The following is a 25,377-nucleotide window of genomic DNA, read 5'->3' on the forward strand; positions in this document are numbered from 1 at the left end:
TATTTTTATTTGTAAGAGATGTGCTGTGTGTTTTTTGTTCTTTTTTCTTATTCTTTTTCTGAGTTTTCTTTGTGTGTCTATGTTGGTTTTAAACCAATAAAGATTGATTTTTTTAAAAAATAAGAGTAAGATTGTCTTCCATGAACACTGTCTTAACAGTAAGTGACTGTAGAGGTCAATATGCATAACTCTCAAGTCCGTCCGTCCCTCCCACTAAAATGCTTGTTTTCAGCTGGATTATGCCCATAGTTCACATACATATTCTGTACCCTAATATTTATTTATTTAGGTGCTTCAGGTCAAGAATACAGTTTATGCTGGGTGCCCAGTCACACCATATTCCAAGTGACTACCAACATGCAGAAACCCTAGAAATCTCAACGCTTCTCTAAAATAGTTTCAGTTGCTGAGAACTGTGGTTGGGGAAACCATAACACAATCAAAGCTGCTGTGAGAAGGGCAATTGTTTTGAGGGAAGGGAGAAGGGTAGCTGATAACATTGAGCCTAGTGATCCACTTAATTTGTATTTGTCCAATGAAATGATCTGTGCAGCCCACGGTGATCAGGTTTTGCAATATGCTTTCATATAACGAATTCGGAGATAAAGAGCTCTGTATACCCAGACACACATAGTGAATGGGTGTGTGTCTTATTGCGGACTGGCTCTTTAAAATTAGATCTGCACAGGAAGCATAGAGATGCCTCCCACAGAGAAAAGGATTTAGATGCAGCCAGCCACAGAGGGAGGGAGGCTTCTGATTTCTCTCAGCTACAAGGCAGATGTGTGATTCCGTCTTTAGTCCTGCACAGCATCACTAGATAACCTTCAGTGCTGTGCTTCCAACAGGACTGCAAGCATTCTGTGGAGTGTAACATACTAAGAACTCAGCATCTCTGCACAGCATCAAAGAGATGAAGCATAGCCTTGGAACAGGTAAAGTCTGATTTGTACTTTTTTAAAAATGCTACATTTTTTATTTTGCAAAGGTACAGGAAGCTGCTTTGGAAAATGTATAAACACCTAATTTGCTTTTTCAAATGAATGAATGAATGAATAGCAGCACCTATCAATTGATTTTGGGCTTGGATGTTTTCTGCTGTTCTTCTGCAGCAATTTGGCAGACACACCTCCCCAAACATTGTCCTGGATTGATTCTTAGAAATTATTTACACCCTGATCCTAACACATTTCCTTGGTGGGGGTGGAGAAGGTCTCGTCGTTTTTCATGAAACTTACTTCCATGTAAAGCTGCTTCAGCTGGCATTCTGAAGACTTTTCAGTTACAAGATTTATGCTAGTCTCCAGCAACAAAAAGGCAATAAGCACCGTGGGACCTCAGAGACATCAGTTTATTGGGCTGCCCACAAAAAAAAACAAAAAAAAAAACGATGTCTCAGTGAACCACCAAAAATCCTCAGAGATTCTATTCTGCGTTACGTATCATCAATCATCGCCGTTGTTAGTATCTTCAGGCTGATTTTTGTGCATTTGTACCTCTGAAGGCTGAAACATGATAAAGAATTGAACTTTGCCCGGAAAAGTTTCCTCTGGAAGGGGAAAAAAATCCATCAGCACAGCTGCCTTGTGAACACTGATGTGCTTCTTCAAAAACACTGTTCGATGGGCGCAAGCGGGAGCTGATCTCCCCTGTTGTGCGGGCTTTCCTTTGCTGTCTAAAAAGAAAGTCATGCTGTGTAGTGGGCATTGTTAAAAAGCCACTGCCAACAGCTGCCTTTTCTCAGTTGCTCTTTGGCATTTTTGTGCACACAGCTTGGCATCCTAATATAATATCCTAAGAAGCAGGTCAATTTCCAGAGATGGGTTCAGAGTATTTGAAAGTATGATGGTGTGCTTAAAGGCAAAGCAGGTATGGAGAAATTCTGTTGATTGCTACATGTAAATAAATAAACCTTTCAACAAGAGGAAAGGGATCCCCTGATTATTATTATTATTTCCGATTATACTTTACTCTCCAATCATTAAGCAGATAAAGCTCATTTAAATGCCCCTCTGTCCTCTTCCCCTTTTCCTGGTGAAGCTGGCATGGTCAGCAACCAGGAGAAGCTGACAAAAGGCAGCACTTTGCCAGTCTGCATTGTAAATAAAGTTGCTTTCAATAGGACCAAACCAAACTCAGAAGTTTGCATCTCATATGTTTGCGAATGAAAGAATATTTTCTGACTTATTCGCAGAAGTAAATGATACGTACCATGTGAATTAGCAATGCACAGGTTAAAAACAAAGCCTGAATTGCACAAGTCAGTCAGTTCTGTGCACTGCAGATCCATCCATCACGTGAGCGAGATGAATAAACACCCAGCAATAAAAGATAATGGGAGAAGATTTTCCCCAGCAAATTATTTGTCAAAATTACAAATACCTAAGTACAGACGGTCATTTACCCTCGCTAGATTCAACATGCTACCATCTGCCTTATTGCAGGGCAGATTCAAGGGTAAACCATACGTGGAATGAATCTGCCCCTGCGGCTTGATGGAGGTAGAAACTGTCTCCCATGCCTTGTTACATTGCCGTTTTTATGGGGATATATGTTTGGTATTCATTACCCCTGTTTTGCAAAAATATTCAAATGAATCCAAACTTCAATGTCTAAAATCCCTGGTAGAGGACAAGGATCCTGAGATCACGTTAAGAGTAGCCAAATTCTGTGCGACTGCCATAAAACTCAGGGAACAAGTGGTGCTATCATGATGACCTTAAACAATCATTTTAGGTTGTATTTTAGTTTTAATTTATATATTTATATATTTTTATAATTGTTCTTTTATAATTGTTCTTATATCTGTATTGTCCCTGTTATAGTTGATTGCAAATTCAAATGTATCCCTATCGTGTTTTATGATTTCCTTGATACTGTATGTGGGCTGGAACTGGTCTGTGACCGTAATAATAAATTCATTCATTCATACAACTGCCCCCCAATAACTGCTCCAGGATTTATGTGCCCATCCAGTCCTGCAGATGTCCACCGTCACTGTTGGGAATGGGAAAACCTTTCCCTAGGCAGGGCTCAGTGAGCATTTATATTTTATCGAGGAATGTAGGAAGCTTCTTTACACTGTCAGGTTCATCTAGCTCAATATTGTCTGCACTGACTGGCAGCAGCTCTCTGAGGTTTCAGAGACGGGCCTCTCACAGCCCCACCTGGAGATGCTGGGAATTGAACCTGGGACCTTCTGCATGCAAAGGAGATGCTCTACCGCTGAGCCACACCCCATTGACATATGCAGACATGGATACGACTCCTTTATCTGCCAAATGTGAACATGCAAAAAACAAACAATCCCCTGAAGTTTGTGGTTTCAGATTTGTTTTTTCTGCTCCCTTGCAAGTTTCCCAGCATCCCCGAACCTATCCTTAGATGCATGCCTAAAATCAGTTCTGGTGATTGACCCAAACCAAAGCTTATGCCATTGCACAGTTTGCTAACCTGGCACTGTGTATCTGTTTAACCATTTCCAAAATAATAAAAAGCCTTGTTGGCGTGAGATTGCTTCCACTCAATTTAATTACTGGTGCTTATAACATTCCAAAGTGCACAAGATGCACTTTCTCTCAAGATGCTGTTTTTCTCTGAGCCCTTAGCAGACTGCAAAAGAATTGAAGGAAAAGTCCATGACATGTGCTCTGAAGTGAGATGACACAGTCTAGTGGCAATTTCCAGAGAGGCAGCTGAGTAAATTTGTTACTGTGTTGGCAACCATTAACAAGGCAGTATTGGTGACAACACAAACATCTGGAAGCTTCACCCAGCTCTATATTATTGCTAGACAAATAGATAGAATAGAAGGAGCATAGCCTAACCTGGAAAATATTTGTTTTTACCTCTCTCACCTACCCCAATATGTTATTTCAAAATGCTACTGCTCATCTCAAATATTTATTGCAAGGGATATAAATGCAGAGCAGTTGGAAATGTTTACACATGGGCTGCCAAAGCTTTACTCATTTCCTGATCTGTGGCTCTCAAAAAGAAGTCTTTGGCACAGGAATGCCTCTGCTTTCCCATACATTTGCTGCTCCCTCTGATTCTGTGTTCTACCGTGTTTCCCACATTTTAAGACACCGTCTTATATTTATTTTACCCAAGAAAATAAGCCTATGGCTTATTTTCGGGGGGGTGTCTTTTTAATTTTTTTTTAACTGTAATTACGGCAGCCAGCGTTGCTGCTGCTGGGTTCCGGAGGCAGCCTGCAGGGTCGGTGCCCAGCTGCGCCGGTGCTGGACACTGGAGAGAGCAGGAGACTGAGCAGCCACTGCGGCATCGCGCTGCCAGAGACTCGCAGCCACTGAGGAGCTTGCGGCGCCGGGGCTTGCGGGCGGCTCTCGCCTTTCCGCCCTTTCTCCTGCTCCCGGGGGAGACGTGGCTTCTATTCCCCATTGCCAAGGAAACAGCCCGGGGGAGAGACGCCAGAGCTGAGGCGCCCCCCGCCCGCGGATCCCACGTGCCGCCGAAAACGGCAATGCTTAGGGCCCCCCACTCCTCGCCCGAAGTGGAGTAAGGCCCCCCGAGCAGTCCAGGGCTTGCTTCCGAATGCGCAGGGACAGGACTGCGCTGTTAAACTCTTTGCAAACTCCTTGCCCAAAAGAAAGCTGTCCTGCAGAGTGCCGGATCGAGGAGCCGGTCTGCAGAGTCAGCGCCCAGCAGCGCGGCGCTGGATTGAGGAGGCGGTGCTTCGTGCGGAGCTGCTGGGCGCCGACCCGGCAGGCCGCTTCCTCGATCTGGCGGCCTCCCGGGTTGGCGCCCAGCAGCGCCGCGCGGAGCACCGCCGGTCTGTAGAGTCAGCGCCCAGCAGCGCGGCGCTGGATTGAGGAGGCGGTGCTTCGTGCGGAGCTGCTGGGCGCCGACCCGGCAGGCCGCTTCCTCGATCCGGTGCTCCGCGCGGCGCTGCTGGGCGCCCACCCGGGAGGCCGCCGGATCGAGGAAGCGGCCTGCCGGGTCGGCGCCCAGCAGCTCCGCACGAAGCACCGCCTCCTCAATCCAGCGCCGCGCTGCTGGGCGCTGACTCTGCAGACCGGCTCCTCGATCCGGCACTCTGCAGGACAGCTTTCTTTTGGGCAAGGAGTTTGCAAAGAGTTTAACAGCGCAGTCCTGTCCCTGCGCATTCGGAAGCAAGCCCTGGACCGCTCGGGGGGCCTTACTCCACTTCGGGCGAGGAGTGGGGGGCCCTAAGCATTGCCGTTTTCGGCGGCACGTGGGATCCGCGGGCGGGGGGCGCCTCAGCTCTGGCGTCTCTCCCCCGGGCTGTTTCCTTGGCAATGGGGAATAGAAGCCACGTCTCCCCCGGGAGCAGGAGAAAGGGCGGCAAGGCGAGAGCCGCCTGCAAGCCCCGGCGCCGCAAGCTCCTCAGTGGCTGCGAGTCTCTGGCAGCGCAATGCCACAGTGGCTGCTCAGTCTCCTCTCTCCCATGCCCAGCGCTGCTGGGAGCCGACCCTGCAGGCATGGCTTATTTTCGGGGTATGTCTTATATTTTACAAAGGCTTTAAAATCCTGCCATGGCTTATATTATGACTCCGTCTTAAAAAGGGGGAAACACGGTATTCTGATTTTAAAAGGTGAGGAATGGCTGGATTGCTGTCAAAGATCCCAATTTGCAGAAGTGTAAGCTCTCTTCCTTGGCTGGACCTTCCTGGGAGAAGACTTAAGCTCACAACAGCTTCCTCGTGAGATAAGAGGAGACTGACCAGAGCAACATCATGAGGCATGAAGGGCACCCTACCAACATCACGCTCGCCAGCACCAACTTTGCTGCAATATACAGCCACTTCAGCAGAGACTTTCCCTTCTACCCAAACTACACTTTCCCCTTCAACTTCAGCTACAACGACTATGATCTACCCCTGGACGACGGTGACGACGTGACCAAGACCCGCACTTTCTTTGCCGCTAAGATCGTCATTGGTGTGGCGCTGGTTGGTATCATGCTGGTCTGTGGCATCGGCAACTTTGTCTTCATCGCCGCTCTGGCCCGATATAAGAAGCTGCGCAATCTCACCAACCTTCTCATTGCAAACCTGGCTATCTCTGACTTCATTGTGGCCATCGTCTGCTGCCCCTTTGAGATGGACTACTATGTGGTCCGGCAGCTGTCGTGGGAGCATGGCCATGTGCTCTGCGCCTCGGTCAACTACTTGCGCACTGTCTCACTCTACGTCTCCACCAATGCGCTCTTGGCGATTGCTGTGGACAGGTAAGGAGGATCATTGGAATTGGGTTTGCCTGTAGCTAGAGAGGGTAGGATCTGCCAATTTCTCATTTCCCACGTCTTAAATTCAGTTTTCCACCCAATTTTTGTTTTTTCCTTCTTCTTCAAATCCTCAGCATTGGTGCAAATTTCTCCTAATAAACTCATTTATATATGCAATTTTGACTAATGTATTCATTTGTGCAGGCAAATTTCCCTAAGAGAATGCAATCTTGGATGTTATTTTCAGTAATGTACTGATTTTTATGTGCACCATTCCCTAATATATGCATTTTTTCCGACAATGATTCCTTGGAGAACCATATCGCAAAATTGCGTGAACTTCTAAGGCATGCGTCTTTTGGTTCTATATTGCGGAATATATTTTCGAATATATTTCATGCACACTATTCCCTAACATATGCATTTTTATCAACAACGATTGCTTTGAGAACTGCATCGCAAAATTCTGTGAGCTTCTAAGGCATGCTCATTTTGGTTCTAGGTTTGTTTCAGAAAGTGAAAACTTGATAGATTCACCTTTAAATGTGAATGGAATCCAGTCTCTCCCTCATCCCTAGGAGTCACCAAGAATTCTATATTCCTGCTTAAGATCGTCATTATCCAAACAGATTTTCCCTTTAAAAACACATTAGCGATTTAAATACTGGACAGTTAATTGGGCACTCAAGTCGTCTCTCCACTTCAGAATCTATGAACATCGTACTCCAAAATGCAACACACTTCACAGTGTAAACACTTCCCAGCATCTCAGAGGCTTGAGGTGAAAGGACTTCGTGACATTTTGGCTTAGCAGAGTGGATGATGCAGACTCTATTCCCAGCAAAGGGCAACCTGATTCTTCTTTTTTCTTTTTTCTGCAATATAATCTTTATTGATTTTATATATTAAGTCCATTCACCGCAAAAAGAACAAAAGAAAAAACAAAGCACATCAAATACAAAGAAAATGTTACATATAAAATAAAATCCTTCCATACGTTAAGACTTCCGTCTTCCTCAGTATGGGTCCTTCGTTTCCTTGTTGACTGCATATTGTATGACCTTTAATTACCTATAATTTTTGTAGCATATAACATTGCAGGAGTTAATCAAAGCATGTCAAAGATTTCATATATGGACAACGTTCTTTTAAATATAATTGGTATGTTATAGAAAATTATAGGGGGGGGGGAGAATCAGGACACCATTATTAATGAACAGAGAGGGGTGACCGAATTTGACAGCTGCAATACCCAGAATCCTGTTCAACGCCATCTTCCCCGTCTCCGCTCCGCTTCAAAGACCCTCACCCCTCCCGCTTGGACTCAACCCTGCCTTAAGGAAGGCTTAAGGATCAGCATATGCAGACATTTCCACATGACTAGCAACTTGGGAGCCATATATCCTATTCTTTGTTAAACCATTGCAGTGTTTTTTTTTCTGGGGGGATGCATACCCCTTAACATTTTGTGAATCTAAGTTTGGCCTCATTGAGGGGCAGTATTTCAATATGAGTAGGAAAATGAGAGTACCTCTAAACTTTTTAAAAAAAAAGAAAAAAAAAGCACTGAACTTTTGGTTTGTCTGGTTCCTAATTTTTCCTGTCATCTTTGCCAATTCTACATAATCAAATAATTTCGCTCGCCACTCCATTTTAGTTGGTATTGTAATTCCCTTCCACCATTTGGCTATCAGCATTCTCATGGCAGAAGGGCAACCTGTTTCAGCCCTGGGGCTTGCAATACTGTATCAATAGAGGGATTTCCATTTCCCTGCACACCTTCTCAGACAGCCCATTGTTTTGCACGAATTAGCCTTCCAGGTCCCTGTGTTCTATCTTTCCAGGCTGTTTTAGCCTCAGGTGTGAGGAAAGAGAGAGAAGGGGTACCAAAAGCAGGTTTAAAAGCCATGAAAGAAATACCTTATCTCTTAATCTTTTATTTAAACAAAAATCCAGATACAGTAAATAAATGCCTAGGATTGATTTCAGTTCATTTCATTACTATTTAATATTAAAAATCGCTCTGCAGGTTAGCTTGTGAGCATGCAAGGATTCATTGCAGTGGATTATTTTTTGTCTCCAATTCAAAGCATGATTCAGCAGAAGCAAAAAAAAAAGATTTCTTTTTCAATTTACGAGAACACTTCATAATCACTGCAGAGGATTTCAGTCCTGGGGTCAAATGTCTGCAATCAAAGCTAGCTTTTGCTGCATGTGGCTCATCCAGCCATCCTTTTATTTCAAAAACAAGTTTCTAGTCATCTTGAAGTTTTAAAACAAATATCCTCTCTGAGTGCGACACCTGAGCATGTTTTGAAAGATATACCTTGGGAACTAGCAACAACTATTATTAAGGAGCTGGTGGGGATAGTGTATGCCATCAATATACAAAATTGCCAAGCAGAACTAGAAGCACACAGCAATTGGCAGAGTCTATGCTCCTTTATAAAAAAAATAATAATAATCATTTTATTATTTATACCTCGCCCATCTGGCTGGGTTTCCCCAGCCACTCTGGAAAAGCTTCCAGCACATATAAAAAACATTAAAAAATGGCAAACATTAAAAACATCCTGAGCTTGAGGGTCACATAACTAGTATTTGTACTGAAGGGCACTTCCAAGCAACTTGCTTATTGATCATTTATCCTGATTTTTTTTTTTGGGGGGGGGTAGGCTAGACCATGTTGCCTCAAAGCACTTTTTCCAGTGCAAAGCAGTGAAAGCAGATTTGTTGTACTAATCAACTGTGGTTGTGCAATCTGAATTTCCTGGCATGTGGTCGAATCCCACTCAACAGTCTGAAAGTGCCCCCACAGCCAAATAAACTTTGCCTCCTCTTTGCATAACAACCTATTTTTGACAGGTCAGAACGGCGTCTTTGGGGTTCTTGGCGTCTTTTGAAATTACCAATAATATTGCAGACCTGTTGGTGCATAAACGTAAATGCCCTTTGACAAATCCATTTCTACAGACTATTGTTTAGTGATAACAGCCATATCTTCGCAATATGGGATATTAATCTGAAGAGCAGCAATCTTCTCTCTCTCTCTCAGCCTGACTCAGCTCTGGAGAGACCAATATTATGTTTGCAACTATGTTTTATGCCAAAGAAATTTATTTTCTGAATGTTTTATATAAAAACATAGGCTTGTAACAGCAATGGAAAATCTACAGCTAATGCCCCTCCATTGTAATAGGCCACACTAATATATAATTATACAGCCACATAACAGAAAAAGAACTACACTGAGAAATGTCCAAGATTTTAATTCTGAAGCAGAAATAAAGAGAAACAACATGTTTCTCAGGCAGGTAGTGAGACTAGTAGAATGCAAAGTATTGGGCTTTGGGAAGAAAATTCAGTAGAAGTGAAAGTTGAAGGGGGAATGGGCAGCCTGGCTTTGTAAAACACCAATGTAGCTTTGAAGATGGTTTTATGTAGCATTCTCCTCTCTGATAAGAGGCCCGTGGTAACCTAGAAAGGGAATTAAAAATCAAAGTGCATTCTGATACTCCTTCAAGAGCTAGTAGAAGTCGATTGCAAGCATTGGTGGAACAACTGTCACCATCCTAATTGTCACTTCCATGCATTGCTTGTTGCGTGGCCAGGTCCCAAACCCTCCCGGGGAGTGGAATAAAGACACACGAAACAGTATTTTTGGTTAATGGGTGAAAAAGGCCACAACTTTATTGGTTACAGAATGTGAGTGGTATTGGCTTAGGCATTGGAAACCACATGACTATATCTGACTCCTGTCCATCCGCAGGAGTCTTGGAAGGGTTAACCAAGCAGGGGGAGCCCTGCTGATGCACATCAACTAGGGACTCCCCCAGGGTCACCGCTAGGGGTTGTGCCATGGCCCTAGCCCCCTGTCTGGGGCTTCGGATGGAGACCACGCCCCCGGATTCCTTTAGCGGAATACCCTTGAATTAGGAGCGGTAAATGATGGCCACTACCTCCCCTCCCCTTCAACCTAATACTCCAATGCCTAACCACCAAACCTTACGAAGTTGTGACGATTGCTATGAGGTAGGCGAAAAAAACAAATGGCTGGTGCCAATTTGCCAAGTGGAAAAATTCCAGCCAGGCCCCTTGGACAACCAATGAGATCAACCGAGGTCCACAGCAAGGTCAAGAAATAAAAGAGCCTAACCTAAGGGAGGGAGGGAGGGAGAATTGGCCGAGGAGGGAGAAAAACAGGGGCAAGTCCTTGGACGTGGGCAGTTTAAATAGCCTGTGCCACGCCCCCAGACCGTCCGATTTGGACGGCCTAAGGGTGATGTGGCTGAGGACGATCCCACCCAGCGCGCGTGGGGAGGGCTTGCTCCCAGCCTGCAACGACATCTCCCCGGGAACGGGAAATGGCTTTGTCTATTACCAGTTCACCTGCAGAACAATTTTTAAGAAACTGAAGTCACAGAAGCTGAAATATTTCATCTTAAGCATTTTTGCATCTGGATTTTTTAAAAAAGTTTTAAAACATGCTATTTTCTTATACCCGTGGATTTTACCCCCCCCCCCCAACTCCCTCCCTCTTCCCCTGCTCTCCAGTTACCCAATCCTCAGCTTCTATCTTCACCGACACCTGTCGATACTCGTGTCCTTATGGAAGAGAAATTCAATTCAGTACCATTTGAATCCAAATTTGCGCTATCGAATTTGCACTTTCCGAAACAATATGAGAACCAAGCACAGCTATCCTTCAAAATTTGGAGCTTCAGAATTTTGCAATGCCATTCTCCTGCCCAACGATGTTACAAAATGTTAGATGAAAGTGTGTATAATAGAAATCAGCATACAAAAATGTATTATGTTAGGGAACATTTTGCTTGCAAAAATGTGTGCATTAATGAAAATTGCATATAAAAAGGTTAATCATAGCATCACAGAGTTGGAAGAGACCATGAGGGCCATCTAGTCCAACCCCCTGCAATGTAGGAATCTTTTGCCCAACATGGGGCTCAAACTCATGACCCTGAAGAGTCTCATGCTCTTCTGACTGAGCTATAAACAAATGCATGAAGCTAATAAGAATTTGAAAACAACATCTGTCTTTTGCAGGTACCTCGCCATTGTTCACCCACTGAAACCCAGGATGAACTACCAAACAGCAACCATTCTGATTGCCGTTGTCTGGATCGTCTCTCTAATCATTGCCTTCCCATCAGCGTATTTTGCGACGGAAACCGAATTATTCATGATCAAAAACCAAAAGAAAATTTTCTGTGGCCAGATTTGGCCTGTCGACCAGCAGATGTATTACAAATCCTACTTCCTCTTCATCTTTGGCATCGAGTTTGTCGGACCCGTTCTCACCATGACCCTCTGCTATGCCAGGATCTCGCGAGAACTGTGGTTCAAAACGGTCCCAGGCTTTCAGACGGAACAGATCCGGAAGAGGCTCCGTTGCCGGAGGAAAACAGTGCTGGTTCTGATGTGTATCCTGACAGCCTACGTCCTCTGCTGGGCACCTTTCTACGGATTCACAATCGTCCGTGATTTTTTCCCCACCGTGTTTGTGAAAGAGAAGCATTACCTTACCGCCTTTTACATAGTGGAATGCATAGCCATGAGCAACAGCATGATAAACACCATGTGCTTCGTAACAGTAAAGAACAACACCATAAAGTACTTCAAGAAGATCATGTTGCTCAGGTGGAGGTCCACCTACCATGGAGCCAAGTCTAGCGTAGATACCGACATCAGAACTAGCGCCATGCCTGTGACAGAGGTGGATTGCATTAGGCTAAAGTGAAATTTGGCCAGAAATCTCCTCACGGCAAAGATTCCTTTTTGGTGTGTGACCTCATGGTTTCATCTGACTTTCTTTTCTTTCTTCGCATGGGCAGAAGAACTTTCCATGTTCTCTTAGGCTAGTGGTGTCCAAACTTTTTTCAAAGAGGGCCAGATTTGATGACGCGAAGGGCCGTGGGGGCTGACCAGAGGGCCAACCAAAGTTGTGGAGGTTTTTTAAGGGTTGGAGTTGTTGAGCTTATTTTAGAATTGAAGTTGTTTTTGAGGGGTTTTTTAAAGGATTTTACACCAGAAAGTAAACTGCCACAGGGGCCTGATTAAACAGACCGGTGGGCCGGATTAGGCCTCCAAAGCGGACTTTGGACAAATCACTGGGAAATGAAATTGTGCAGCCACACAAGCGCCCTGAATTTGCTACATCCCAGTTTCCCTTTTATGAGACTATACTATTTACCCTTGGCACTCTAAAAGCCCCCCCCCCAGTCCTTAATAAAAGAAAATGTTATTCTTACAAACACGGGATTCCATCTTGACTGTCGCCAGAATTTCCCGATTTTGTTTTGTTTTTTCCTTAGGTTAACTTCAAGAAAACTCATGGCTTTTCTAGGACAAACAGAAGGCTGACGAATGTCTAAGATCAGCAAGATGCTTTATGGATCAAATATTTATGCTTCACATATGCTTCCTGTATTTTCTGTACATGCCCCAGCAACTCCATATGTTTCTTCCTGATGGACACTAGAATTTCTGGAACCAAGCTCCCTTTCTGTCAAAAAACAATCTCTTCTGTAATAGTGTTCTCCACTTGAGTATGTTATTTTATTACAAAAAAATGCAGCACTTTGGCCCAGTTCAGACTCACGGGTGGAATGTTATTTTTTTCTTGTATCTTCGTGTTCTTGATAAATGGAGCAGGGACATGTTGCCGCAATCGGTCTCTTGAGTTATCCGGATTTTTAGTGATTGATATAATGGTAACCTACCCGTGCAAATGAGGGGGAAGCTGGATGCCTACATCTGTAAATCACATGTCCCAAAGTTTTCAGTAGCTTGTCTGAAACCTCCTATTGTTAACATTTTCAATCTGGACCGGGGGTGCCAGCCAGGTGCTTGTCCTAGGAACTCGAGATCCAACAGGATTGCAAGGACCAATGGCTATGGTAGTAAGAACGACAGAGATCCAGAACGAAACCTTCTTGTATAAAATAGCTATGATAGTGGTACTTTGTCTTGGCGAATACCCAATCCTTAAAGGAAAAAATACCTAATCTTCAGAGGACCTCTAGCAAGATAATTATTTTTGGTTTTTGTTCAAAGGATTAGGGCTATGCATAGGTACAACCACAAAGAGTGCTTTCAGAGGCAGTCAAAATAATTCCCCCCAATGTTGCCCACCTTTTCTTGCCGGTGATTTGAGGGCTGTTTGCTAGCCAATTGGCAAATGCTTCATTGCTATATTTAACAAAGGGCATCGTCTTGGAAAAAGTGATCCTATGTCAAGATGTCTTGACATAACAAAGTGAGGACAATGACCTTGCTCTGAATGAGCTTTTGCCTTTTGCTCCCTTTTGCAGCATCTCTCTGAACTAAAATGGCTGAAAACATAGTGCTTTCTTGCAGTCGAAAAACACTCCAGTGAAAAGTGCTTTCCTTTTGGTTCAGCCCTAAGAATAATCCTTGGGCTGGTGAAACGGATTTATTCACAGGGCTGAATTTATATGAGAATGTGGCTGCACTGAGCCTTCACATTTTAGACTCAAATCCATACATCTAAAGTAACTCTTTTAATAGGAGATTCATGATATGGCAGATCAAAATGTTTCCCGGGCTATGTAGGCATTGCTTTATTGGGTTCTTCAAACTTCCTTTAAAGCTGTGCTTTATAAGATGCAGGTATACATGTTTTAAGGTGCATTATGCACAAGCAACCCAAAGAAGGGTTTCTGCACTTGGGCAGAAGAGTTCTGGCTTTGATCCCTGCTTAGTCTAACTTTCCAAGGCGGTTTAAAGATAGGGCCATATTTGGGCCTTCAGCTTCTAAGGGAAGGATGGGAAACCTGTGGCCATCTGGATGTTGTTGGATTCCCATCATCCCTGAACATTTGCTTCAGTGTCTGTGCAAGCTTACCCAGAATGATGCCACAGAATCTATTAGGACTTGGTTTCAGACTGCGTAGTTTCAGACTATTCACACTTACTTGGAAGAAACTCCTATCACACTCAGGAGGGCTTACTTCCTGGTAGACATGCATATTATTGCATTGTTAATGGTCTGTTTTAGTTTAGGTTCAGACCACAATACATTTGCGCAATCTGAGTCTGATTAACTCTGCACAACCTTCTGGAAGTCTGTTGTCATTACAATTATTATATTCCTCTATGACCAGCTTTTAAATGAATTAACACAGCTATATCAGATCGTAGAAGTCAACGAAGTACATTAACCGAAACCAGGATTGTTTTGCTCTGTTTGTTACAAGAGAAGACTTTTGTACTGTACTGCTACGTTTGTCCTTTTGTAAAACGTGTGACGGTATTTGAAGTCAGTGGAACTTTTGTACATGGTTTTGTCTATTCCTGAATCTATGCGGGAGAGAAAGCTCTTATTGCTCAATAAAATGATGTGACATAACAAGCTGGCAGAAGCAGCAGGCAATTTTAAAGGAATTATTTGTGAGTCGGAGCATTTGTAGCATTCTTGCCTCATCTCAGAACCGGTAATCAGGAGACCTGGAGGAAGTTTTTGCCTCCCTCTGAATTTACTCTATATTTTGCGGTGTCAGTCTCAACAGGCACTTCTACAGGTAAGGATTCAGAAATTGTTGCTCACTGTATTATTATTATTATTATTATTATTATTATTATTATTATTATTAATCTAAACTGCACTTCACTGGGTGGTTCACAATATAAAAAACACAAAAATACATACCGTATTGGCCTGGATATAAGCCACACTTTCACCCCAAATTTCGACCGTGAAAAGCTAAAATGCGGCTTATGTTCACGACCTTATGGCATGCAGCCAGGAGCAGGGGGCAAACAGTGCCAGGCAAAGCGGTGCCGGCTGCGTGCGTAGTCCCCTGTCCTCTTCCCCAAGGACAAGAAGGGACAGAGGGCAAGGAAGGGGAAAGGCTGCCAGCAACACAGGGGGGCTCCCCCCGTCAGTATGCAGCCAGGAGCAGCGAGGAAGGAAGTAGCTGATTTTCGGGTATTTTTACTTTCCACCCCCCCCTCCAATTTTAAAGCTGCGGCTTATATTCAGGTGTGGCTTATATTCGAGCCAATACGGTAGCATAGTAACAAACAATAACTCAATAAGGATTGTAACACTCAGTCCGTGTAACTGACCCACAAAAGGCTTTTCAGGGGAGTCACCTGCACTCCTTCGGCACCTGACTGTGGGCATCTCACCTAGTTGCTGCCCGCACCTCAGATGCAGCCTGAAATGCACACGGACAGCATGAAATCGGGCAGTTCATGGTCAATTTCAGCCGTATGAAAATGCAGGACACAGTAGCAGTCATTCATCATGAAATACTTTTGACTTGCTTCCTCGCAAAACCATATCATGAATATTCAGTTGCACTACAGAAGAGGATGAAGCACCTCCTTCAGATGTTAGGCGTGTCAATGAAATTCTGAGAGGGATTTGACAGGTTTAAACAAAATCCTCTACAGGTGTGTATTCAGCTCCAATAACATCCCTTTTGAACAGTCAGAACTGTGTAATTTAACTTAGTTTTTTGGATGGTCCATCTGTCTGATGAAAATATATGAGGGGGTGGTTTAGAAATGTGGGGGAGAAACAGGTACTTCCTTTTATTTCTAGCACCAGTGAAAAGAATTCTTCCCATTGGCCATGCTTCCTGGGGATAATAGGAATAGTAGCAGCAGCAACATCTGGAGAGCCCATGTTTTCCCACACTTGTCTTAGAATTAAGTGGATGCCATATAGGTAAGGTAAAGGTTAAGGACCCCTGGATGGTTAAGTCCAGTCAAAGGGGGCTATGGGGTTGCGGTGCTCCTCTAGCTTTCAGGCCAAGGGAGCCGGCGTTTGTCTACAGACAGCTTTCCGGGTCATGTGGCCAGTGTGACTTAACTGCTTCTGGCGCAACGGAATACCGTGATGGAAACCAGAGTGCACGGAAACGCCGTTTACCTTCCTGCCTATTTATCTACTTGCACTGGTGTGCTTTTGAACTGCTGGGTTGTCAAGAGCTGGGACAGAGAAACAGGAGCTCACCCTGTCGCACGGATTCAAACCACTGACCTTCCGATTCGCAAGTCCAAGAGGCACAGTGGTTTAAACCACAGCTCCACCACAGTATTCCCAATGTGGCAGCACCAATCAATCAATCAATCAATCAATCATATTGTTCTGTAAAGGCATGGCGACATTTCCCACCTAGGGGTGGAAGGAAGCCTGTGTTGTACGTTGAAAGAGAATTATATGAAAATGATGTACAGTGGAACCTCGGGTTGCGGACACAATCCGTGACGGAGGCACGTCCGCAACTCGCAGCATTCGTAACCTGCAGCACCGCGTTTGTGCACGTGCATGATGCGATTTGACACTTCTGCACATGCGCAAGTGGCAAAACCCAGAAGTAATCATTTCTGGTACTTACTTTCGGGTTTCCTGCGGTACACAACCTGAAAATGCGTAACCTGAAGCGTCTGTAACCCAAGGTACCACTGCACTGTTGGTATTTAACTCCTAGTAAGTTAGCAAAAATGGATGCGGGTGGCACTGTGGTCTAAACCACTGAGCCTCTTGGGCTTGCCAATCAGAAGGTTGGCGGTTCAAATCCCTGTGACAAGGGTGAACTCCCATTGCTCGGTCCCTGCTCCTGCCAACTTGGCAGTTCGAAAGCACGACAAAAAGTGTGCAAGTAGATAAATAGGTACCGCTCCAGCGGGAAGGTAAACAGCATTTCTGTGCGCTGCTCTGGAAGCAGCTTAGTCATGCTGGCCACATGACCCGGAAAACTGTCTGTGGACAAACGCCGGCTCCCTTGGCCTGTAAAGCGAGATGAGCGCCGCATACCCAGAGTTGTCTGCGACCGAATTAACTGTCATGGATCCTTTATCTTTACCTTTAAGTTAGCAAAAATGTATAAGACAGGTACAAATATCTGCTGGAAATGTAAAGAAAAAGAAGGCACCTTTTATCACATGTGGTGGACGTGTAAAGTCACTGTGAGGGACAGGGGATATCGCGAAGTCCCTCCCCTCCTGAGTTCCAGCCCATCCCCGAGTGCAGGGGAAAGCAGGGAGAGTTCCGTCTCAAGTGGGGAAGCAGGAAGTGGGGTCCGAGGCTCAGACAGGGTAGCGGAGCCAGCATCCCAGGTGGGACAGGAAGGGGGAAGCAAGGGGGCAGACCTGTCCCCCCAACTCCGGAATTGCGCAGAAAACGTAGGGGGAAGAGGATGGGTCTCCCCAAGTTGTTATGTTGGAGAAAAACGCGCCAAACGCCATTCGGAGGTTCTGATTCAAGTGGATAAGATGTGTCTCTGTAAATAGCACTGCCTTTAGCACTGTAAATACGCAGCACCAATAAAAAGATAAAATGCAGAGCTGTGTAGAGTCGTTACTCTGAAGTAGCCCACTCCGGCCCCTGTGACAGTCACAAAAGTATTCTGGGAAATGATATATAATGAAACCTCCACATTTTCCTGAGGCTGCTGTAGAGGCGATATGGGCTGCCGAGGAGGCGGTAGATCTGGCCTCAAAGGAGCATGCCACGGCAGTACTCCCACCACAGCAGCGGGCCATGCTTTCCTTGGAGGCTGGATCCACTGCCCCAAAATAATTTGTGTTTCATGATACTGTTAGCACAGATAGTATGCTAGTTGTGTCTCTTGACATAATAACACCTGCGGGGATAGGGCGGTATACAAATTTAATAAAGAAGAACAAAAACTCCATGGTCTTTTTGTTCTGTCTCTTGACCATACTTAGGTCAGTCACAAATGCATCATATCCCCCTCCCCCAAGTCTATATGTGCAAATTTTTCTATGCATAGTTTTCCATCTCTGCAGGAGAATTATACTGCAGTTCTGTTAGAGATAGTGTGATTTAGGAATCCCATCTAGGACTGTGTCATGCGGGGGCAGAAAGACAACTTTCTTCTTTCAGTTGCTTAGGTTCAGTCCAAAGTTTGTGGGAGGTTTCGTGATAAACCGCTGTGCTATCATTGGGAGTAGCATCTTCTATCACTGGTGTTTAGTGAATGAAAAGCCATTTATCATCTCTATACTAAGGGCTTAAGGGGTCAGGCTGAGCAAGCCTGCATCTTTTGAATGTTTCCTCAGAGCACCCTAACGTGTAGGGAAAGGAAATTGCTCAGAAATTGGATTTCAAAGTTAAAAGCTTGGGGCTTTCTTTCCCTCTCCCCTTTATTTTTCTGCAATATATAATGCTTCTCTCTTTGCTTTTCAACCTGCTGGAAAGGAACTGGAGATGAGCTTGGGGCCGTTTACATAGGATGCCAGTTACATATTGCACTGTTGGGGGAAAAAAACAAAAAACTCCAGCCTTTGTTAAGAAGCCTGATTCAGTTGAAGTCATCTTAATGCTGCCCATGTTTTCAAGTGTACACAATTCCCCCCCACACACATATTCAATAAACATTTTCCAATCTTCTTTAAGCATACGTTCTTGTTCTCTTATTCTATATGTTAGGTCCGCAAGTTGAGCATATTCCATCAGTTAAAGTTTTCCATTTTGGGTATAAATACATAAATAACCTTTTCCGACACCTGGGAATTTCCGTCTGAATTATCCCCATCAAAAAGGAACCGGCTTTTTTTGGGGGGGGGAGTATTGAATTCCCCTTCTCCCCCCCCCAAAAAAAATCATTATGAATTCAACAGTGTAAATAAGTTTTGATGGGTGTAATAATGGAATACTGAATGGTTTAGTTTATATAAAATATGCAGGGATTTATGTTATGCAAAATGAATCATGAAAAGAGAAGAAGGGAAGTCATTGATATTTTAAGGTTGTTTAAATGGATATTCTAAAATGTAAAGCAGAAAATTTAGGGGAGAGAGAGACCCTGATTCAGCTCTTCAAAAAACAGCCCACCTCAGCCCAAGGTGCTTTGTGGGCTGCCCAATTTGACTCAGGATCAATCTGAGTTTGCCTCATTTCATTCCCCTGCATTGGGACATTTAAAAATGACTATAGCTCCCCCCCCCCCCCGTTTTGACAGAAGTGGGCAATACTAACAGGCTTTCTAGCATCTCTGAAGAATGCCAGCCCAAAGAGGACAGGCAAATAGGTTTAGAGGCTTTTTTTTTGTTGGGCACCTTTAAAGTTTGGTGGTTGGTTGTTGTTTTCTTTTTAAGGAATCATTTTGGGGCAGAACGCTGCCTTGTACCGATTCTGATTTGCCTCTGGCAAGCCCCCATCCCTCCGAGGCTCCCTGCCTTGACTTGGGATTTGGAATTCACCTGAATCTGAAACGCATCCCTATTACACAGCATTGCGCAGGTGTTTTGTTTCATAAAGATAAGGAATTGTGTTAAATGGGATCTGATAAGTACCCAGTTGGTTAGATATCATGGCATTTGTGGATCCTTAATTAGAGCTCTGCACTAAGAAATGGTTCACAAGAGGCAGCTGCAGAGAAGAGAACTACCAATGCCATTTTTGCCTGCAGCTAAATTCCTCAGAATATAGACAGGAGTCCTAAATATGACCTTGGTTCCTCCAGATGTCTAGGTATCTGCAAAGCATACGGCATGGGATTTTGGCTTAACATGTGAACAGAGAAGCAAGTGAGAGAGGCAAGTCACTTTGCCCAGTGTTCCTTGGAGAAAACAATGTTTTGTGCATACTGTATGCCATGGGTAGTCAAGCTAAGGCCCAGGGGCCGGATGAGGCCCAATCCTTCTAAATCCAGCCCGCTGAGGGTCCGGGAATCAGCGTGTTATTACATTAGTAGAACATGTCCTTTTATTTAAAATGAATCTCTGGGTTATTGTGGGACATAGGATTTCGTTCAACCCCCCCCTCCCAAATATAGTCTGCCCCCCCCAAGGTTTGAGGGACATTGGACCAGCCCCCTGCTGAAAAAGTTTGCTGATCCCTGTTGTACATCAACGCTTCTGCCACTATCTCAGTGGCCAATTTAGATCAGGAGAAACTCTTCAGTGGGCTCCAGGGAATTTAGAGGGGGCAGGAGAAGTAAGAGTACAACCCTGCCCTTGCCTAATAATAATAATAATAATTTTTATTTATACCCCATCCATCTGGCTGGGTCTCCCCAGCCACTCTGGGCGGCTCCCAACAGAATATTAAAAACACAATAAAACATCAAACATTAAAAACTTCCCTAAACAGAGCTGCCTTCAGATGTCTCCTAAAAGTCAGATAGTTGTTTATTTCCTTGACATCTGATGGGAGGGCGTTCCATCGGGCGGGCACCGCTACCGAGAAGACCCTCTTCCTGGTTCCCTGTAGCTTCACTTCTCACAGTGAGGGAACCACCAGATGGGGGTGGAGACGCTCCTTCAGGTCTACAGGGCCAAGACCATTTAGGGCAGCGTTTCTCAACCGCTGTTCCGCGGCACACTACTGTGCCGCGAGACGCTGGCTGGTGTGCCGCGACATGCGGCGACGAGAAGAGCGATTTGCATTGTCACGTGCCTGGTGGCCGCCAATAAACATCGCTGACCTGCCGAAAAGCAATATTTCTCCTCCTCTTTTCCAAAGCTCAGTGCAAACGAGCCTGGTGGCCGCCAATAGACAATACTGATCCGCCGGACGGCTTGTGAAGCCTTATTACAGGAGATTGCAACCAACACAGCAATTGGCAAGTGTTTCTTACAGTCATAATTATAGTCAATATAGGGCGGCACAGAGTTAAATTTTTTAACTTTTTTAATGGTGGTGTGCCTCGTGATTTTTTTCACGGAACAAGTGTGCCGTGGCCCAAAAAAGGTTGAGAAACACTGATTTAGGGCTTTCAAGGTCAGCACCAACACTTTGAATTGTGCTCGGAAAAGTACCAGGAGTCAATGTAGATCTTTCAAGACCAGTGTTATGTGCTCTCGGCAGCCACTCTCAGTCATCAGTCTAGCTGCTGCATTCTGGATTAGTTGTAGTTTCCGGGTCACCTTCGAAGGTAGCGCCATGTAGAGCGCATTGCAATAGTCCAAGCGGGAGATAAGCAGAGCATGTGCCACTCTGGCAAAACAGTGCGCAGGGAGGTAGGGTCTCAACCTGCGTACCAGATGGAGCTGGTAGACAGCTGCCCTGGACACAGAATTGACCTGCGCCTCCATGGACAACTGTGAGTCCAAAATGACTCCCAGGTTGCGCACCGGGTCCTTCAGGGACACAGTTACCCCATTCACGACCAGGGAGTCCTCCACACCCGCCCGCCCCCTGCCCCCCAAAACAGTACTTCTGATTTAGATCAGGAGAAACTCTTCAGTGAGCTCCAGGGAATGTAGAAGGGGCAGGAGGAAGTAAAAACACAACCCTGCCCTGGCCTACTATTGCTCCACTCCAAATAGTTATTCTCATGGTGCATGCAAAATCATTTAATACACATTAAATGTGTGTGTGTGTGTGTGTGTGTGTGTGTGTGTTTGTGTGCATGAGTGTGTGTACAAGCCAGGATGCAATAGACATTAGCATTAAAGCATTCTGGACCAGGAAATTTGTGTATGAAAACCAGAATGAAACTGAGTTATTCCATACAAAAATGCACTCCTGGTGACCTCCCACTTTCTCCTTTTCAGTAGTATATTGTTGGTGGTATCATCTTTTTTGTTGTTGTTGTTGCTACCATTGCTAAACAACAGCAAGCTGGAAACCCCAGCTGATCCTCTTCAAGTCACCAAGAGATCTTCCAGCAGATCCCAGTCTACCTTCTGCCGACCAGGTTGTATGAGGTTCACTGTGCTCACTTTTCCTCAGGTTGGTTGGTGTTGGTGTTGTGTGTGTTGAGAGGTGTGAGTTCTAATACCAGATACTGAATGTGGCATTCTACAATGTGCCATCATAGACAGACCATCTACCATCTACCCTGGCTCTATGGCTTCCACTTAATTCTAAGACAAGTGTGGGAAAAATTGGGCTCTCCAGATGTTGCTATTGCTGCTAGCATGGGACGCGTGTGGCGCTGTGGTCTAAACCACTGAGCTGCTTGGGCTTGCAGATCAGAAGGTCATGTCAGGAATGAAAGAGGAGAAGATGAGGAGATAGGGGGAGGGGAGACAGAAAGGGACAAAGGCTTGCTTTCTGTACAGGCAGAGGGGAAATCGAGCCCCTCCTCTCCTAGAATGCCTCTCATTAATTCACAGGGAGACAGAAGGCAGGAATAACAGGCACAGATCTCAGACACAATCTCAGGGGGAAAGGGGGAGGCTGGACAATCTGTGTTGGTGTCACCTCACTCACGCAGATTGGGCAGATTGCAGGAGTGGTTTGATGCCCACCATAAGAGGAGGAGTCTATGGCGTGTTTCCTGCCTACGTAAGTCCCGTGCTTTAGTCGGCTCAACTGCAAGTTCGAGCGATGAGGATTGAATTGTGTCGAATCCCTGCGACAGGGTGAGCTCCCGTTGCTCTGTCCCAGCTCCTGCCAACCTAGCAGTTCGAAAGCACGCCAGTGCAAGTAGATAAATAGGTACTGCTGTGGCGGGAAGGTAAACGGCGTTTCTCTGCACTCTGGCTTTCGTCACGGTGTCAGAAGTGCCACAACACACATTCACAATTAAAAGATTCCTCCGAATCTCTGGACTTCCCATCTTCCCCTCCATGGGTTCCGTTATTAAACCTTTTCTACTGCATCTTTTTTGGTAATCCATATTTTTTATAACTCTATTGTCTCCATAGTTCTCATTGCATTACAAGTGTTATTGCAATCCTGCTAATATTTTCATCTGTTTACAGTGGTCTCCAAGATAAATTGTAAAAAAATTCCCATTCCTTATCTTCTTGGCTCCTGAGCTTTCCAGTCAATTTTGCCATTTCAGCATTGTCCATCATTTTAATTTGCCATTCTTCTCGGGTAGGGATTTTATCTTCTTTCCATCTCTGGGCCAACAGCATCCGTGCAGCTGTCGTCACATACATAAAAACTCATTCCTGCTTCCTTGGAATATCAGCACCAACAATTCCTAATAAAAAAAGCCTCTGGTTTTTTTTTTAAAAAAATAAAAGTTATTTTAAACATCTTTTTTAATTCATTATATATCATTTCCCAGAATGCTTTTATTACCTTGCAAGACCACCACATATGATAAAAAGGAGCCTTCTTTTTATTTACATTTCCAGCAGATATTTGCACCTGTCTTATACATTTTTGCTAACTTACTAGCAGTCAGATACCAACAGTACATCCTATAGTTTTCTTTCAACGTGCAGCATGCCGAAAATATCAAATCAGTTTCCCGTAACATTTCCCAAGATGAAAGCAATATATTATGTCCCAAATCCCTTGCCCAATATATCATTACAGATTTAACCTGTTCATCCTTAGTATGCAACTCCAAAATCAATCTATACAAAAGGCACAAACCATCCACCCCACCCACAATCTTCCCACATTGAGTGGGGATGTCTGAAGGAGGCTTCAAATTCAGTGTTCAGCTGAATAAACTAATAAACTGAATAAACACATCTCCCTACTATTTGGAGCCTTGAGCTGTCAGGATTCCTGCATCTTCTAAGAACATATGTGATTTATGCCTTTGTGTGTCCAACTGAACATGTAAACTGAGCTTTACAGGGAGCAAAGGTCTCTGCAAAGCCCACTATCTTTCACCATTCGTGGAAGCTGCACATAAGCACCAGGAAGGCAGCTCCAGCCCTTTGTGAGCCAAGAGTGAAACGGCAATTCTGCAAGCTTAATTGATTTCCTTAGAGAGGTGTCTGGAGAATTGAATTAAGAGCTCCAGGTAGAATCAAAAGCCATAAGAGCAATTCAGAAAGGCCTGCTTGCTCCAGGGTTATTGTGATGGTCGATTAACAGCCTGAACCTGAGATCTGCTGCACTAGCCTGTCCAAAAGTGCTTGTTGTGGACTGCAATGTCAGAAAAATGAAAGTTAAAGTTGGTCTTGCAGGGGACACGAGTCTCTCTCTCTCTCTCTCTCTCTCTCTCTCTCTCTCTCTCTGTGGTTTTTCAGATTAAATTTATTCAGTCGCGTTCCAGGGGCGGGGCTTGCCTCCAGGAGGGGCATGACACGCACTCCATGGTGGGGGGCGCATTTTGGGGGCGGGGTGGGTGATCGCGCCCACGCCCCTTGGATAATACATCAACTTGATCTGCCATTCTTCTTGGGTAGGGACTTTATCTTCTTTCCATCTCTGGGTGATATTCCACTATCGTTCCCATGCTTCCATATCTATATTATGACCAATATCTATTGCCCAATGTATCGTTGAGGATTTTACTTGTTTATCCTTTGTCTCTATCTTCTACATTTTGAACAACATTTTAACATTACTTTCCAACAGGTCTCTCTCCAGTCGTGATGTTTGTTCCCCAAGCTCTTGTATCCTATCTTCCTTAAATACTGTACTTCATTCAAATGATGGTATTGGATCCGTGTTGTTTTCCTGATAATTTTCCTGATAATTCCTTAAATTATTTTAATTGATACACTCTTCCCTCTTGTTTTAATATATTCCTATGTTGCCTACCATAATTTCAAGCCTCAGACATCAGGGCCGGCCCAATATATTTTGCTGCCTGAGGCAAAAGATAAGATGGGCTCATTCAGTAGTGGCTAGCAAAGAGACAACATGGTTGCTGCATCTGAGGCTAGGTCCAGGCCAGGCCACATGACATACACAGCAAGGTAAAAAGGTAAAGGACCCCTGGACGGTCAAGTCCAGTCAAAGGTGACTATGGGGTGTGGAGCTCATCTCGCTTTACTGGCCGAGGGAGCCAGTGTTTGTCCACAGACAGCTTTCCAGGTCATGTGGCCAGCATGAGTGTAAGGGGCAAAGCGTACAGAGAGCCCCCTCCCATCCTGAGGAGCAGCTCCTCCACCAGCAGTAGTGCCAGCGGGGAGGGGGAAGAGTCAAGTGAGGAAAGAGAAAGGAGGAGACGGGGCTCTGGCAGCATAGGAGAGCCCTTGCTACACGTGGGAGAGGAAGAGAGCGAGGGGGAAAGGGGGGAGAAGGAAAACAGGGAAAGGAGGCCCTTTTCCCCTCCGGTTCCGGAATTACGCAGGAGAAAACGCGGAAGGCGATTTGGCATGCCCAGACTCTTATGCTGGAAGAAGACGCGGAGCGCACCATTCCAGGGTTCTGGTTCGGACTAGAAGGATGTATCCTGTATAGCTTTATCACTGTAAATAGACTGCACATAATAAAAGCATGAAAAGGCAAGAACGTGCAGAGTCGTTACTCTAGAGTACTCACAACGCACACCCTGTGA

At 44.8% G+C, this 25,377-nt stretch overlaps 1 protein-coding gene across 1 annotated transcript; it reads left to right on the forward strand.

Moving 5' to 3' along the window:
• The first annotated feature begins 5,594 nt into the window (after positions 1–5,594).
• LOC118081777 (prokineticin receptor 2-like) lies at positions 5,595–14,627 on the forward strand. The gene is made up of 2 exons (XM_035108196.3): positions 5,595–6,214; positions 11,276–14,627. Exons 1-2 carry the CDS (start codon positions 5,721–5,723, stop codon positions 11,967–11,969), a joined length of 1,188 nt encoding a protein of 395 aa, XP_034964087.2. The 5' UTR covers positions 5,595–5,720; the 3' UTR covers positions 11,970–14,627.
• Positions 14,628–25,377: the final 10,750 nt, after the last annotated feature.

The sequence above is a fragment of the Zootoca vivipara genome, chromosome 3, assembly GCF_965207765.1.
Source record: "Zootoca vivipara chromosome 3, rZooViv2.hap1.1, whole genome shotgun sequence".
Classification (NCBI taxonomy): domain Eukaryota; kingdom Metazoa; phylum Chordata; class Lepidosauria; order Squamata; family Lacertidae; genus Zootoca; species Zootoca vivipara.

Bases quoted from the DNA above. Each gene is read 5' to 3' on its own strand.
- LOC118081777 (XM_035108196.3), top strand. From the start codon at position 5,721: ATGAGGCATGAAGGGCACCCTACCAACATCACGCTCGCCAGCACCAAC. The intron at 6,215-11,275 runs GTAAGGAGGATC...TGTCTTTTGCAG, and splicing joins TTGGCGATTGCTGTGGACAG to GTACCTCGCCATTGTTCACC.